At 42.3% G+C, this 15,299-nt stretch overlaps 1 protein-coding gene across 1 annotated transcript in view; it reads right to left on the reverse strand.

Annotated features, from left to right (window-relative positions):
* Window positions 1-8,512, reverse strand: part of GNAI1 (G protein subunit alpha i1) — a 105,069-nt gene extending 96,557 nt beyond the window's left edge. The window contains exons 1-2 of the mRNA XM_040260741.1: window positions 8,394-8,512; window positions 7,709-7,873 (exon numbers count right to left, since the gene is read on the reverse strand). Of these exons, the coding sequence (XP_040116675.1) occupies window positions 7,709-7,826 (118 nt within the window). The 5' untranslated portion in view covers window positions 7,827-7,873; window positions 8,394-8,512. The remainder of the gene's footprint in view (window positions 1-7,708; window positions 7,874-8,393) is intronic.
* Between the last annotated feature and the right edge of the window lie 6,787 nt (window positions 8,513-15,299).

Raw genomic sequence — 15,299 nt, forward strand, 5'->3', positions numbered from 1 at the left:
TACCATCACGAACAGACTGTCAATAAACAGGTGAACGTAACATGTCCATTCGTAACGTGCATTCTTACTATATTCTCGGAGCAGATAATGTGTTTTCTAGTTTAACAGGTTCACAGATAAAAGGAAATTTGGTTCCAGTATGAATTATATGAAGATTCTCACCCTTACCAGAAGTAGATTCTAAGATCTGGATGAGATTTCGGGTGTTGAGTTGATGCCGTAAAGGGCTGAGACTTTAAGGAGATCAAACCAGTCAATCCTAAAGGAAATCAAACCTGAATATTCACTGGAAGGACTGATGCTGAAGCTGAAGCTCCAATACTTTGGCCACCTGATGCAAAGAGCCAACTCATTGGAAAAGACCTTCCTTCATGCTGGGAAAGATTGAGGGCAAGAGGAGAAGAGTGCGACAGAGGATAAGATGGTTGGATGGCATCACCACCTCAGTGGACATGAGTTGGAGCAAACTCCGGGAGAAAGTGGAGGACACCAAAGTCTGGCGTGTTGAGGTTCATGAGGGTGCAGAGTCAGACACGACTTGGTGACTGAATAGCAACAACTGTTTTTGCACATGGGACAGGCATGAATCTTTGGGAGCCAGAGGGCAGACTATAGCAGACAGAATAACAGCCCCCAAAGATGCCCATGCCCCCAGCCCCTGGAATCTATTAGCATGCTATCCTACAAAACAAGGAACTTTGCAGATGTGATTCAAGACTCAGCTTGAGATAAGGCTATTACCCTGGATTATTTGGGTGTGCCCAAAGTGATCACAAAGGTCCTTATAGGTGAAGGAGGGAGACGAGAGTGACGCTACATGAGAAAGCCTCCACTCGCCACTGCTGGCTTTGAAGATGAAGATGAGGCCAGGAGCCAATGAAAGCAGGCAGTCTCTAGACAGAGGTTGGATTCTCTTCCACAACCTCCAGAAGAAAAGTAGCCCTAACAACATCTTGATCTGAGTTTGGCATAAGGCTCTGACCTACAGAAAGTAAAGGTAATCAACTGTGCATTGTCTTAAGCCACTAAGTTTATGGTAATGAACGTTCATTTTAAAGTTATTTTGTCCCATTTCTGTTAAGATTTTTAGCCCCACTTCTGTTAAAGTTTTTAATTAGTGTTTAACAAATTATAACAGAATGCAGCCTAAGCATTACAAGATCAGGTGCAGTTGACTTTAGCTTATTCAACTCAAATGCCATCTGGGATCCATTTTCACACTCTGGGATGTCAGACACTGGGTCACTACAAGCCAGAACATGTAACCAAAAAATACAACTTAGAAATATGACAAATACATCAGGTCCTCGGATATAAATTTGTGGCATACTGAATTTTCCAAGGTAGAGAGAAGTGCATAACAAAATACAAATTAAGATTGTGGCTGGACACTCAATTGTTATCTTAAAAATCCTAGCACTCTTTTCAATGTTTAAATAATATCTTCCACCATATCCTATAATATGGGTATCATATTTGAATGCAAAGTTCCAAAGAACAGCAACGAGAGATCAGAAAGCCTTCCTCAGTGATCAATGCAAAGAAATAGAGGAAAACAACAGAATGGGAAAGACTACAGATATCTCTTCAAGAAAATTAGAGATACCAAGGGAACTTTTCATGCAAAGATGGCACAATAAAGGACAGAAATGGTATGGACCTAACAAAAGCAGAAGATATTAAGAAGAGGTGGCAAAAATACACAGAAGAACTATATAAAAAAAGATCTTCATGGCCCAGATAACCACGATGGTGTGATCACTCACCTAGAGCCAGACATCCTAGAATGCAAAGACAAGTGGGCCTTGGGAAGCATCACTATGAACAAAGCTAGTAGAAGTGATGGAATTCCAGTTGAGCTATTTCAAATCCTATATGATGATGCTGTGAAAGTGCTGCACTCAATATGCCAGCAAATTTGGAAAACTCAGCAGTGACCACAGGACTAGAAAAGGTCAGTTTTCATTCCAATCCCAAAGAAAGGCAATGCCAAAGAATGTTCAAAGTACTGCACAATTGCACTCATCTCACAGGTTAGCAAACTAATCCTCACAATTCCTCTAGCTAGGCTTCAACAGTATGTGAACTGTGAATGTCCAGATGTTCAAGCTGGATTTAGAAAAGGTAGAGGTATAAGAAATTGCCAACATCTGTTGGATCATCAAAAAAGCAAGAGAGGTCCAGAAAAACATCTACTTCTGCCTTATTGACTATGCTAAAGCCTTTGACTGTGTGGATCACAACAAACTGTGAAAAATTTTTCTAACGATGGGAATACCAGACCTGTCTCCTGAGAAATCTGTATGCAGGTCAAGAAGCAACAGTTAGAACTGGACATGGAACAACAGACTGGTTCCAAATAGGGAGAGAAGGGTGTCAAGGCTGTATACTCTCACCCTGCGTATTTAACTTATATGCAGAGTACACCATGCAAAATGTCAGGTTGGATGAAACACAAGCTGGAATCAAGATTGCCGGGAGAAATATCAATAACCTCAGATATGTAGATGACACCACCCTTATGACAGACAGAAAGCAAAGAGGAACTAAACAGCCTCATGATGAAAAGTGAAAGAGGAGAATGAAATAGTTGGTTTAAAACTCAACATTCAGAAAATTAAGATCATGGCATCTGGTCCCATCACTTCATGGCAAATAAATGGGGAAACAATGGAAACAGTGACAGACTTTATTTTGGAGGGGCTCCAAAATCACTGCAGATGGTGACTACAGCCATGAAATTAAAAGACGCTTGCACCTTGGAAGCAAAGCTATGACCAACCTAGACAGCATATTAAAAAGCAGAGACATTACTTTGCCAACAAAGGTCTGTCTAGTCAAAGCTATGGTTTTTCCAGTAGTTATGTATGGATGTGACAGTTGGACTATAAAGAAAGCTGAGCACCAAAGAATTGATGCTTTTGAACTGTGGTGTTGAAGAAGACCCTTGAGAGTCCCTTGGACTGCATGGAGATCCAAGCAGTCAATCTTCAGGGAAATCAGTCCTGAATATTCATTGGAAGGACTCATGCTGAAGCTCCAAAACTTTGGCCACCTGATGCAAGAACTGACTCATCTGAAAAGACCCTGATGCTGAGAAAGACTGAGGGCAGGAGGAGAAAGGGATGACAGACGATGAGATGGTTGGATCGTATTGCGGACATGATGGACGTAAGTTTGAGGAGGCTCCGGGAGTTGGTGATGGACAGGGAGGCCTGGCGTGCTGCAGTCCATGGGGTTGCAGAATCAGGCACGACTGAGTGACTGAACTGAACTGACTTACTATCATTGATAAATTAATTTCATGTTCTTTATAACTAAGAGCCTAAAAATAAAGAGTAAAAAAATGAGATCTAGGCTTAATAAAAAAAAATAATTTTAAGGAATAATACTACAGTATAACAACATAAAAGACCCTCCTCAGATATCCACTGTCATTTTCTTGAATTTACCTAACGTGTCAAATAAACATAATGACTGTGAAAAGTTCTTATTAAAAAAAAAATTGTTAAACCAATCAACTTGCTTTTAGATACCAGGCACTTATTGGTTGTCATTTACTTTTACTGTTTCCTTTCTGTTTACATCAATACTGAAAATGGCAAAGTATAAGGTTTATATTGCAGGTTAATTCTAGTCCTACACAAGATATTAACATAATTAAGAACTAAATATGGACTTAACAAAGTAAAAGGTTTGTCAGGACAACTTACAAAGATCTTGTTCCTGAAGTTTCACAATAGTTTGGGAAGCAGATAGGGCATAAGGCGAAATCACGCTGGAAGCCAGAGTGCAAATATGCTTCACCATATGCCACGCATTCCTGTTTGGAGAAGAATGGTGCCCTGAGGAAAAGAGCACGAGGACAGAGGGAAGCTAGGTCTACAAGATAGCTTTTATTCTACAGGCAAAGGAGAAGTCAAGAATGGTTTTCTGGAGTTAGCATGATATCTACTGCAGGCTAGAGGTGAATGAAGAGCAAAGGCAGGGAAGTCTACTGCAACTGGGCTGCCAGAGGCAGAGCAGAACCTGAACTATAAAAAATGGGAATGAGAAAGAGAAGATACAGAAACATCAGCACTTTCAAAACATACATCACCACCACCTGTGGCTTCTATTACAGTAACTACTAATACAAAGCAGGTGAGGAAGAGAGAAACAATCTCTGTTGAAACACTAGATCCACTCACTCACTCAAAGAACTTTCTGACATCTAAGATCCTGAGCCAACTCTAAGGAAATAGCTAAAGCAATGCAAAATCAAAAGTTCTGCAATGCCATAATTTCTCAACCAGAGAAGTCATGGGAAAAGTTTAAAGAAAGCAAAGCGATGAACGGTATAGTTCCTCAAATAGCTCGTCGGTGGCAGGAATGGGAAAATATTCACCAAGTAGAAGAGATCCAGTTCCTCACATCATTTTAAGAAGCTAAAGAAGGAGATAAAAGGTGTGGATTTGTATTTGTTTGTTTGTGGAGATGACTCTGGCGGAGGGAAGGATAAAGGGTGGAGTGAGAGAGAATAACAGCTCAAAGTTTCAGAATCACATAATTTAAAAACAATTTGTAAAAATTTTATTGGCATATTTTCTACCCTCATATATCATTGAAAATTATCATAAAATATGTAATAAGTACCCATATGTACAATATAGTCTCACTGAAACAGGTTTAATGATGATAGTAAGTTGTAACATCCTCAAAGATATGACAATAAGATTTTCCTTGAGACAGTCACATATAATGGAAAGAAAACTTTCATTATTAAAATAAGTTTCTTTCTTTAGGATTACCACTCTAATACTAAAGTGTGAAAGCTAAATCTAAAAGGTCGAACCTCTTAAACCCTCACCTAATTTTCTTTAGGTCAATTAGACTAGGTCCTCTGTTTTGTAAGGCCTAATTCACTGCTCCTAATAAGGACAGTGAAATACCTCTGAGTTTAAAATATATACATTTGTTCCCAATAACATAGACATCCAGTACCAAAAACTTTTTACTGATGTGTGTCTTATACCCGAATCTCTCAACCACAATGTCTAAAATATAATTCTTGCCTTAATAAAAACTGAAATATAATGGACTATTTACTACACCATCTTAAAGGTACCTTATGTACCTTAGGTGCTTTACGCCTTAAATTAAAAAAAAAAAAAATCATTTGATGAGAAAAAAAAGATAATCATTTGATGAGAAAAAAAAAATAAACAGAAAGAAAAAGGGATGTAAATGGAATTGACATTGGTTATAGGTTACCTAAACACCATTTTATATTTCTAGATGATTCAGTTGCTGCATTTTACATGGAATGATTTAATTGAGCTCTTTACACACTAAGAACTAAAAAAAAAAAATCCCCAAAAGAACCAAAGGTCAACACTTCACTGCTAAAGTCAAAATAGAAAAAAGAAATATTTTTTCAAACATTCCAAGAATAAGCCAACATTCTGTTTAAAGGAACTAGAATGTTGGAACTCTGGGTAAAAGGGTAGAGAGTAGGATGGGAGTAAGACAGATGAGGAGGTCCTCTGTTTTGTAAGGCCTAATTCACTGGGCCAATAATATGATGCTGTGATGGGATTTCTACAGAGAAAAGGTGTGGGAACAGCACAAGACTAAAGCTAGAAAAGAGAGCTTAAAAAAATTAGCTACCTAAAGATTTTTAAGTCATTTTGAAAGCTTTCTAATGTTATTGGTATGGAGAAACAAAACTCCTTAATTTCTTCTGAAAATCGTTAACTCTGCTAACACCTCCCTCAGAGCTCTCACTACAGTTCATGGTAGAGATCCAAACTCAGGTTCTACCCTACATATTCAATATATATTTTTCAGTCTAGAAGAGCTACTGTCAGCTGAGATTAAACTTGCCTCTAGGGCATGTTTGGGAGTTATCTGAGACAATAGTCAGAGGCCAAAGATTCTGCTAAGCTTCCTATAAGGCACAACACAGCTTGCACAACAAAGAGATATTCCATCCAAAATGCCAGTAGTGCTAAGTTTGAGAAATACTGATCTCTTCTGAATATAAGCAAACACCAACTCCTTGGACCCTTATCCTTGTCTATTTTTAATAGACATCTATGTAAAGCATATTACCATACCAGAGGACTCATTTTTCAAGGCTTTAAACAAACATGGTGGATGGCTGGCTCAAACTGAGCGTCACACAGTACACTGAAATAATACATCAGAGCAGGAGTGCACAAACTGCTGGAAGAGAACTTTTCAATCCTTTCTCCATTTTTGTCTCAAGCACATTCCATTTGAAAGAGGAGCACCTGTATGTTCCCATACCAAGGTATATCCCTTCTGTGCTCAAGATACTAAAAATATATTGCCTTCCTCAAAAGACTATTTCTTATTAATGTAAAAACTTAGGTAAACAGTATGAACTGAGAAAGATTTACTTTGGGTAGGGGGAGGTGTGGAAAAACCACCAGGTCTCTAAAATGCAAAGTTATTTCACAGTTTACTTGCAGAATGACTCAGATCATTATTACTTTTAGTCATGCCAAGTTTGAGGCTTCTAAGCCTACTAGTAATGGAGAAAGAAACCCACCATTTTTCCTGCACTCATTAAACCAATGAAACAGAAGCTTACTGAAAATAGGCTTGTGCAATAGTATTTATTTTATTATAACTGTTACAAAAATAAAAGCAGTCGCTGCAGAGCAAATAAAGATTCTGAGAAATCTTTCACCTACTTTGCTACCTATAGGTAGGGTGGTGTGGTGTGTTTGCGGGGTGGGGGGGGGGCGGGGCAAACAAAAGAAAATCCTAACTCACACATCAAAAATCTTAAACTGTGAATATTTTCCAAATGTATCCCTCAATCAAAATCCTGAATTACTCTTCTCACGTCCCCTTCCTTCAAACAGCTGGAAAAGACCTCCGCAGAGCGTTTTACCACCAGAACAATACTAAGAACAAATAAAAGCCTTGCGTCGACCTGGCAAATCTCATTCATCAGAAGCCCTGGGCAGCAGAGGAGAATCCTGTTGTCCCGTGTGACCCTTTCACACCTTTCACATCGGTTTTACTGAAGCCAGTTACCCAACTTTGGTGGTTCCCATGTCCCCACAGTTATTTAAAAAAATCCAGCATCCAGCATAGCCTACTTCCCCTACGCAAGGTAAATGTAATCAGTGCTCCTTTAACACTTACTGAGTCGCCATAGGAAGTTCACCAGAAAGACACAATTCAACCCTAAGGAGGCCCCACAAAAGGTGCACTGATTTCACAAAACGTGGCACTACTGACATCCTCGAGGAAACCACAACCGCGAAACGATGCCTTGTACGCAGGGTTTTAGCGCGGGGGGTGCTTTTCTTTCTTTTTCGCCAATGCCCTTTCATTTTCATAAAGCTGAGCTAACTTAAAAGAAGGGGGCTTCCTCGCGAACCGCTCCTGGGCTCCTGGTGAAATTTCACACCAGGCACGCGAGTGAAGTCTTGCCGCGCCACCGGCGAGTTCTCCGCGGCCAAGGGAGCAAAGAGAAGGGGACCGAGGAGAGGGGCCCCCGCTTGTGCGCCGCACAAGCTCGCGCTCCGAAACCATCCTCGGACGCTACACGATGCGCCCTCCGCCGCTTTGGCACGTCCCCCCCGGGTTTCCCAACGCCAAAGAGCCCAGCACAGCCGCACCCGGCTCTGCCGCCCGATCCCCGGGTTCCAGGCCCACCAGGCACCCAACCCGGCCCGGCCGCCCTTACCGAGCAGCAGCAGCTTGACCTCGCGGGCCGCCTTCTCGCCATCCTCGCGGAGGTTCCGGTCGATCATCTTGCTCCGCTCCACCGCCGCCTTGTCCTCGGCGCTCAGCGTACAGCCCATTGTGCCAGGAGCGAAAGCTGACTGCCGCTCCCTCCAAGTCCGGCGCGCTGCCTCGAAGCACAGGTGAATTCTTTCCTTCTGGATGCAGGCGTTCGAATTCCTCCTGACGCCGGCCACGCCACCCCTACCTCCTTCCGAAACTGAGCGAGGGCAGCGCTCTCTGCCGAAGGGCGAGCAGCACCGCGCAGCTCTTTCCTACAGTCAGGCTCTACTCCTCGCCTCCCTAGGCGCCCCCTAAGACCAGGTTCCTAGGCTCTGGGAACAGCTGCCAGCGGCCTCCTCCTGGTGGCCGCGCTGCAACCTCTAAGAAGCCCAGCTCGCCGAGGCGTCCGCGCGCCGCCGCGTCCCCGCCCCTGCCCGCCCCGCCCGCCGCCCCGCGACCACTCCCAGAGCGCGCGCCCGCGCACGAGCCCTCGGACCTCGCCCCCTCGGATGGGCGCGCGCACCCGCGCTGCCGCGGACCCCGGCGCCGCACAGCCCGCGAGGGCCGGCCGCCCGCGCGCGCCCGTGGGAAGCGCCCCTGGGAAGCGCCCAAGGAGCCCCAAACCTCTCGGGGAATTCCTCTACCTGGCTTCCTCCTCGAGAGTGTGATAATTTCTTCCCGTTTACTCACACCCAGGGATGTGTGCGGACCTGCCCCTTGGGGTGCGGGTGGGAGAGCTGCCAAAGTTGGAAACCGAAAAAAATCCAGTCCTGGGCGTTTGAGCATGCCCAGCTCGGGCGGGCGCGCGAGGGTTTTCAAAATGCAAACCCGTGTCAGCGGGCCTCCATGGCGGTGGGAGATAGAGAGAGCTGGTTTGGGAATGGCGCCATGGAGAAAGCCGAGCAGGTGAAGTGAGGAACAGAAAAGTCCGGGGAGGACAAGAGGTCAACTTTCTTCCTTTTTTTTTTTTCTTCTCTCCTCCCTCCTACCATCCATTTTCACGTTCCTTTCCACAAGCAGAAAATATTTTGAAGGATTTCCTCAAACCTGAGAAAATATGAGACACAGAATCAAAGAGTATATTTTTAAAATAAGAGCCAACACACCCACACAAACAAACCCACTCCTCACCGTAACTGACCTCCTCCGGGGCGACATAGGAGCTTCCAAGCCAAGTTCTGCACCAATATTCATGACCATGTTAGTAAATCAGAAGCCACGGGGCATGTCATTCTTTATTGCAGGCTTTGGCTTCCTGAACCATAAAATGAGATGGAACTGATCCACACTATCCTCCATCCTTCGAGCTTTACCTGGTCTGGGAGAAATCACTTCTGTGGGCGTTGGAGGCATCTCACCCAGCATGTCATCAGTGAGCATAGGTTTAAGATCTGGTCTCTGTCACTTGCACTACTACACTTTTCCTTACAGATATCACAGGAAATGTTGGTTGATTATAAGATTGGGTTGGTAGCAAAGAAAAACGTCTTCTTTGATGTGTTATATTAGGAAATTGCTCTAACAGAAACCAAAGAGCAACCATTTATAAGTCTTATTTTCTAAAAATAAAAATAAAAAGTTTGTTTAAAAAAACTGGCCTTGAGTTTTCCAAGAAGGTAAGGCTGAGCTGATGCTACAGGAAGGATAGCCTTAGAGTGGGTCTCCTAAGGAAGGCCTGGGGCCTGGGAGAGATTGCCAGTTTCCTTCTAATTGGACATGCCCTTTCCTGTTCTGCAGTAGTCAAACATGCTGGGCTCAAGAACTGCCATTTCAAGAACTGCCTCAACTTTTCCTATGGTCTTTTGTAAGATATCACCAAAAGGAGCAAGCTTTGAATTATAATGAATCACCTTTACCCTCTTTGTATTTCTTGGCAGTATAAATGTTGATGTTCATCAGAAACTCTGGAATTAAAGTTGACAGAGTGAGCTTTCAACATAGTGTTTGCATATTACAATTTTGTATTATCTGTGAGTCTTTTGATTGAAGCATCTTAGCACACATCAGTGTGTGCTAACAATAGGAATTTATTTCTCACAGCTCTGGAGGCTGGGAAGTCCAAGATCAAAGTACCAGCCAATTTAGTTTCCTGTTGAGGACTCTGCTCCTGGCTTCAGATGGCTACCTTCTTGCTGTGCTCTCACCTATAGAGAGAAAGAGCTCTAATCTCTCTTAACTCTTCTTATAAGGACATTAATCCCATCATGGGACACCCCCTCCCCCCCATAACCCGCCAAAGGCCCCAACTCCAAATTCCATCATACTGGAGTGAGGGCTTCAACATATGAATAGCAGGGGCAGGGACATAAACTTTCACTTCATAACAGGGTATGTTTTGTTTAAGAGGAATAACCAGTTAAAAGAGTTAAGTGCAAAGTATATGATGGAAATAAAGGATTTTACTTAACAAAACAAATGGTGTTACCAGCAAGAGAATTTTGTTAGTAGTGCAGATATAAGGTGATAAAAATCATTCAAATTAATAATTTACATAATTATGACATTGAAAAACATGATTCAACAACCTCATCAAGCAGGTGGGACAGATAGTATCAACTCATTTATTTTATAGAGAGTGAAACTGAAATACAGAGGTTAAAGCAATCTACTTCAGAGTACTGTTTTACCTTCTGGCCATCATATGTTTTAAACAACTATACTGAGATATAATTCACATTGCATTTATTTTATCCACTAAAAAAGTATATAATTCAGTGGCTTCTAGTATTCTTGCAGAGTTGAGTGGCCATCACAACAATCAACTCTAATATAACATTTTCATAACCCCCAAAAGAAACCCCATGCCCTAAAGCCATTATTCCCCTAATCTTTCCACTGTCCCTCCTACCCCCAGTCCTAGGCAACCAATAATCTACTTTCTGTCTCTATAGATTTACCCATTCTGGACATTTTATATAAAAGGAATCATATACGTGGTCTTTTGCCACTGCCTTCTTTCACTTAGCATAAAATTTTCAAAGTTCATCCATGTTGTAGCATGTTTCATACTTCATACTTTTTTTACTGCTGAATAACACTCATCATTGCATGTTAAGAGAATCAGAGGCAATGTTAAAAGACGAATTGGGATACATTCAGCTGAGAGCATCTAGGTCTTAAAGTAACTCCAAACTGTGTCATAAGGAATAATCAAAGAAACTGGGGATATTTAATGCAGCAATGAGAAGATACAAAATGGCATGATAGCTCTTTATGAATGACTGAAGAAATATCATAAACCGGAGGCAACAGACATTTTCTGTCTGGATTCAAGGTGGTAGATTTAAGAACTATTGGAAGAAAGCCAATAAATTGTACCTTGAAGTGGGAAAAAAAAAAAGTGGATAATTTCCCCAAAAGGAAATAAGGAACCTCAGGAACTCATTTATACTCAACTAAGATGTAAAAATCTAGACTGGGTGATCATATATTGGGGAAGATCTGAAGAGTGATGCTTTTGAAATCCCTTGCAGCCTTGAGATTACGTATCATTCCGAAGTTAAATGGAATTAGTGTGAGAACTGACATTAAAATTCAGAAATTCCTTCTGGCCTCACTTCCTTTCCTACTCATTCTGCCATCAATACCCAAGCAAAAGTGGGAAAGGAGAGTTTATGTGAGACATGTTGGCTTAGTGTGTGGATGGGTTAGTGTGGGGATATGGAGGAACCAAAGAAGGAGAGTCAGGACAACCTGATGTGTACACACACACACACACACGGCACCAGGGTAAGAGGAGACAAAAAGAGAAAATAGAAAAGGCAGTGTGTATCTTTGTCTAGCTGAGCTGGAAGCAGAAGTGACATGTGGACACATTTCCATTGTTTACATTGAGAGTTCTGCTAAGAAGAAGAGAGTCTGGTTTGGGGACAGGTTATACACACAGAATAGAGGGGTTAGCATGGCATCCATACCTGTCTATAGTTAGAGATAGAAAACCCCCAAAATAAAACCATTTTTATTAGAGATGTGAGAATCTGGGCAAATATTGAAATATGAGAGCTCATGGAATAATTACTGAAAGACTAAAAGACAATCAGCACCCTTTGGTTTGCAACTTACAGCACCATGGGGCAGAGAAAATGATAACGTAAGGCCATCGTCTCTGCATAGAACATACCACCGCTCAGGCACCAGCGCTTTGATGAACTGAAAGCGTATAGAGACAGCACTTGGGTGTGGATGTTCACACGCTGCCAGTGGGCACTGCACCACTGGCAATGCTCGAGCCTCCCCCGCTTAGCTTCACAGACAGTGGCCGTGATAGAAAGGAACGGGAAAAGAAGAGGGAAAACATGAGAGAAGAGAGGCACTGATTTCAACCAGCAGACCCATTTGTGAGCACGTGTGAACATGATGCCAATTAGGACACGTAATTTCCTACTGAAGAGGGTACATCTTGAGTCATTGTCCATGAGGCCAAGGGCATTGAGGAATATAACAGTACATAAGCAAAGGTGGAAGATGTTTAAGAAAAAAAGAGAGAGGTAATAGAGTATTTCAAATCCATTAAAAATTCTCCCAGGGACAAGAATAAAGAAAAGAGTATTGGAAATAGTATTATGGTAGAAGAAGCTCTAAGCAGGTAATCAAATAACCTTGGAGCAATTCAAAGCTCTATTATCAACTGCGTATCTGTCTTTGAAAGTCCCTTAACTAATATCCTTTAAAATATCCCTACCTATAAAAGTGAGTATGTTGAATCTGATCATCAGCAAGATACCAATAATCCTGGGTTCCTATGAGCCTACCATTTCAACAGGAGATGGTTGGCAAATAAACTAAAGCATTTTGATGTACTGCAGTGAGGAAGCCATACCATGTAAAATCAAGAAGGAGGTAAGTACTGAAAATGCAGAGATTAATGAGGACGTTTTCCAGAATGTTTAACCACGAAGAATGGTAGACACATAGGATGGTAGACGGAGAGGTAGGTTTAGGATATGCTATTGTTTCCTTTAAGCCATGACTCTTCTTCCCAAATATTAGGCAGGGGTAGAAAAGGAAATTGTTACCACCCCAAGGAAGGGATGTGGCTGTCCCAATTTCTGATCTCTACCTCTGCTTTTTCCATCTTATGCTGTCTGAAATCTCATCACCATCAATTCTTCAGTCCACCCACCTTCCATCCATTGCCCTTATGCCTTTTCCCTGTCCCTTATGTCTCGTCATGTGATCATTTCTCTCCTTAAGCAACTTATGCAACTTGTACCGGGATAATCATTGCTTTGCAGATAACCTCCCAGAAATCCACACCATTGGATTCAACAGAAAACCCTCAAATTTGGTTAAATCAACTCCTAGCCTATCTGTGTCTGTGCCTGCATAGCAGCTTGACTGGAGGAAAACAGAGTGATCAGCAGTTCTGCCCTTCCATTTGCTCAGGCCACAAGGCTGGCACCATCTTTGATTTCTCCCTTCCTCTCAGCCCCCTGAGGAAATCCTGTATACTCTGCCTTCATATACATTCAGAATTTGGCCAAATATCACCATCCACTGATATATCCCAGTTTGAGAGATCGATGCAATTTCACAATAGCCTGTTTTCTTGTCCCTCTCTCTCTGCCCCTTATCCCTGCCTATTTTCTACCCAGCAAACAGTCATCCTTTCAGAATGGTCATTCTTTACATGAAACTAGCCATCCATTCACTTTCCACCTTACTTAGAGAAAACCCCCACCTCAAGTTCTTATGACGACAAAGATTTGCTGGTTTACCAGGCTCACTTTTTTACACTCAATATTACTTCCTACCACTCTCCTTGCCTTCAGTGATTCAGCCTCGCTAACATGCAGGCTACTCTTTGAACTTGCCAAACACACTTGTCATGGGACTTTTGTACTTCTGTTCACCCTGCCTGGAACACTCTTCCTCTGCTTATCTGCTTGGCTCATACATCAGTCCAGTCTCAGTTAAATGGCATCTTAAAAGGGAGATATATTGCTTAACCACCCACCTGTCACTCTTCATTCCTTGACTATGCAGTGCCATTTCTTTATAGCTTATCACATCACACGCATATTTTTGTGACTGGTTTACTCCCTGTCTTCTCTCACTAGAACATAAATTCAAAAGAGCAGAGAATTTATCTCTTTTGTTTACTATCTCCAATCACTAGCACATAAATGCCCATAGTAAAGAAATGAAGACCTTGATTTAGAGTATGAATCTAACCTTCTGAACCATTGATTCTTTCACTCAACTATTAAAGACCTGTCATGAACCAGATAATGCTCTTAGCACTGGGAATGAAGTGGTAAATAAGATTTACTATGTTGGGTTAGGGGCAGTGGTAGAAGAGAGATGTTAAATAAGTAGGTAAGTGGAGGAATTAAACATGATACAATTAAAAATACTTGTAAGTGCTCTGAAGATAAAGAAACCAAGTGTTTTACGAGAGAATACACCAGTTCAGGTCTTCTGAGAAGCAAACTCCAAAACAGGGTTAGGCACAAGAGATTTATTGGGGGAAATGCCTATGAAGGATAAAGGTGAGATGGGAACAGGAAGAGATGGGGCAAACTTTCAAAGGGGATACAACTCTGACACCTGGGGAAGGAGAGAGAGAATTGCGTAGGAAGAGTCTCAGACTATGGTGTGACTCTGAGAAAGTCTTGGCCAGGCCTACGAGGCTCCCTTTCCCTACTCCCCAGTAAATACTGCTCATTAGACAAATCCTGCCTTGGGCAGAAACAGCCAGGGTCTAGGACCCCCACCTTGCTCTGTCATGGACTTTGGGCAGCCTCAGACGGGAGCACTGCAGTGGACCTAAAGATGGGGCAGTTGGAGGTGGTCAGCCAACTACGCTCCCCTAAAGTGGGATCCGAGTGTAACGCTCTCATGGCCATGATAGGGAGTTACTCTGACTATTGTAACTAGCAAGCAGAAAGTAATTGTTCTTCCAACCAAGGGTTCAGGGGGAATTACTTTCAACTGAGGGTTCAGGGATATCAGTCTGTGGAGGTGACCCTTTTGAACGGAAAACTGGAGAAGAGGGAACCTGATTTGAGGGAAGAGGATTCCAGTCTCGTTGTAAAGTGCCAGTACTAAGTCCCCAGGACAGAACTGAGGTTGGCCTAATCAAGGAACCCAAACACTGGTTTGACTGAACCATAAGAGTGAAAGTGAGAAGGGTGGGGGTGAGAGAGATGGGGGCTGAGAAGGAGATGGAGTCAGATCCTGCACAGTGGGGCAGACCATGCTTAGGTGGTCAGAATTTACTCTAACTTTATTCTAAATTGGAATTTGTAAGCCTCTGCTAAACTGGATATATCAGCAGATGTGTTTTGATGATTAAATAACATCAAGGATAACACAGTTCCTGGCACATCATATGCTCCTAATTATTGTACTTTTTCTTTCTGCTTTGTCAGACCCAAGAGTTTAAATATTTCACTCTTATATGAAACAGAAAATTAGGTGGAGAGAACAATTGAGGATGCTGAGGGCCAAGATGAGGGTTTGAGTAAGATCTAGGGAGAAGAAACTACAGAATAGTAGAATTCATGATATAGTGTCTATTTGTATTTTGGTGGACAATGCTAAATGAT

This window comes from Oryx dammah, unplaced genomic scaffold, assembly GCF_014754425.2.
Source record: "Oryx dammah isolate SB20612 unplaced genomic scaffold, SCBI_Odam_1.1 HiC_scaffold_18, whole genome shotgun sequence".
In the NCBI taxonomy this organism is placed as follows: domain Eukaryota; kingdom Metazoa; phylum Chordata; class Mammalia; order Artiodactyla; family Bovidae; genus Oryx; species Oryx dammah.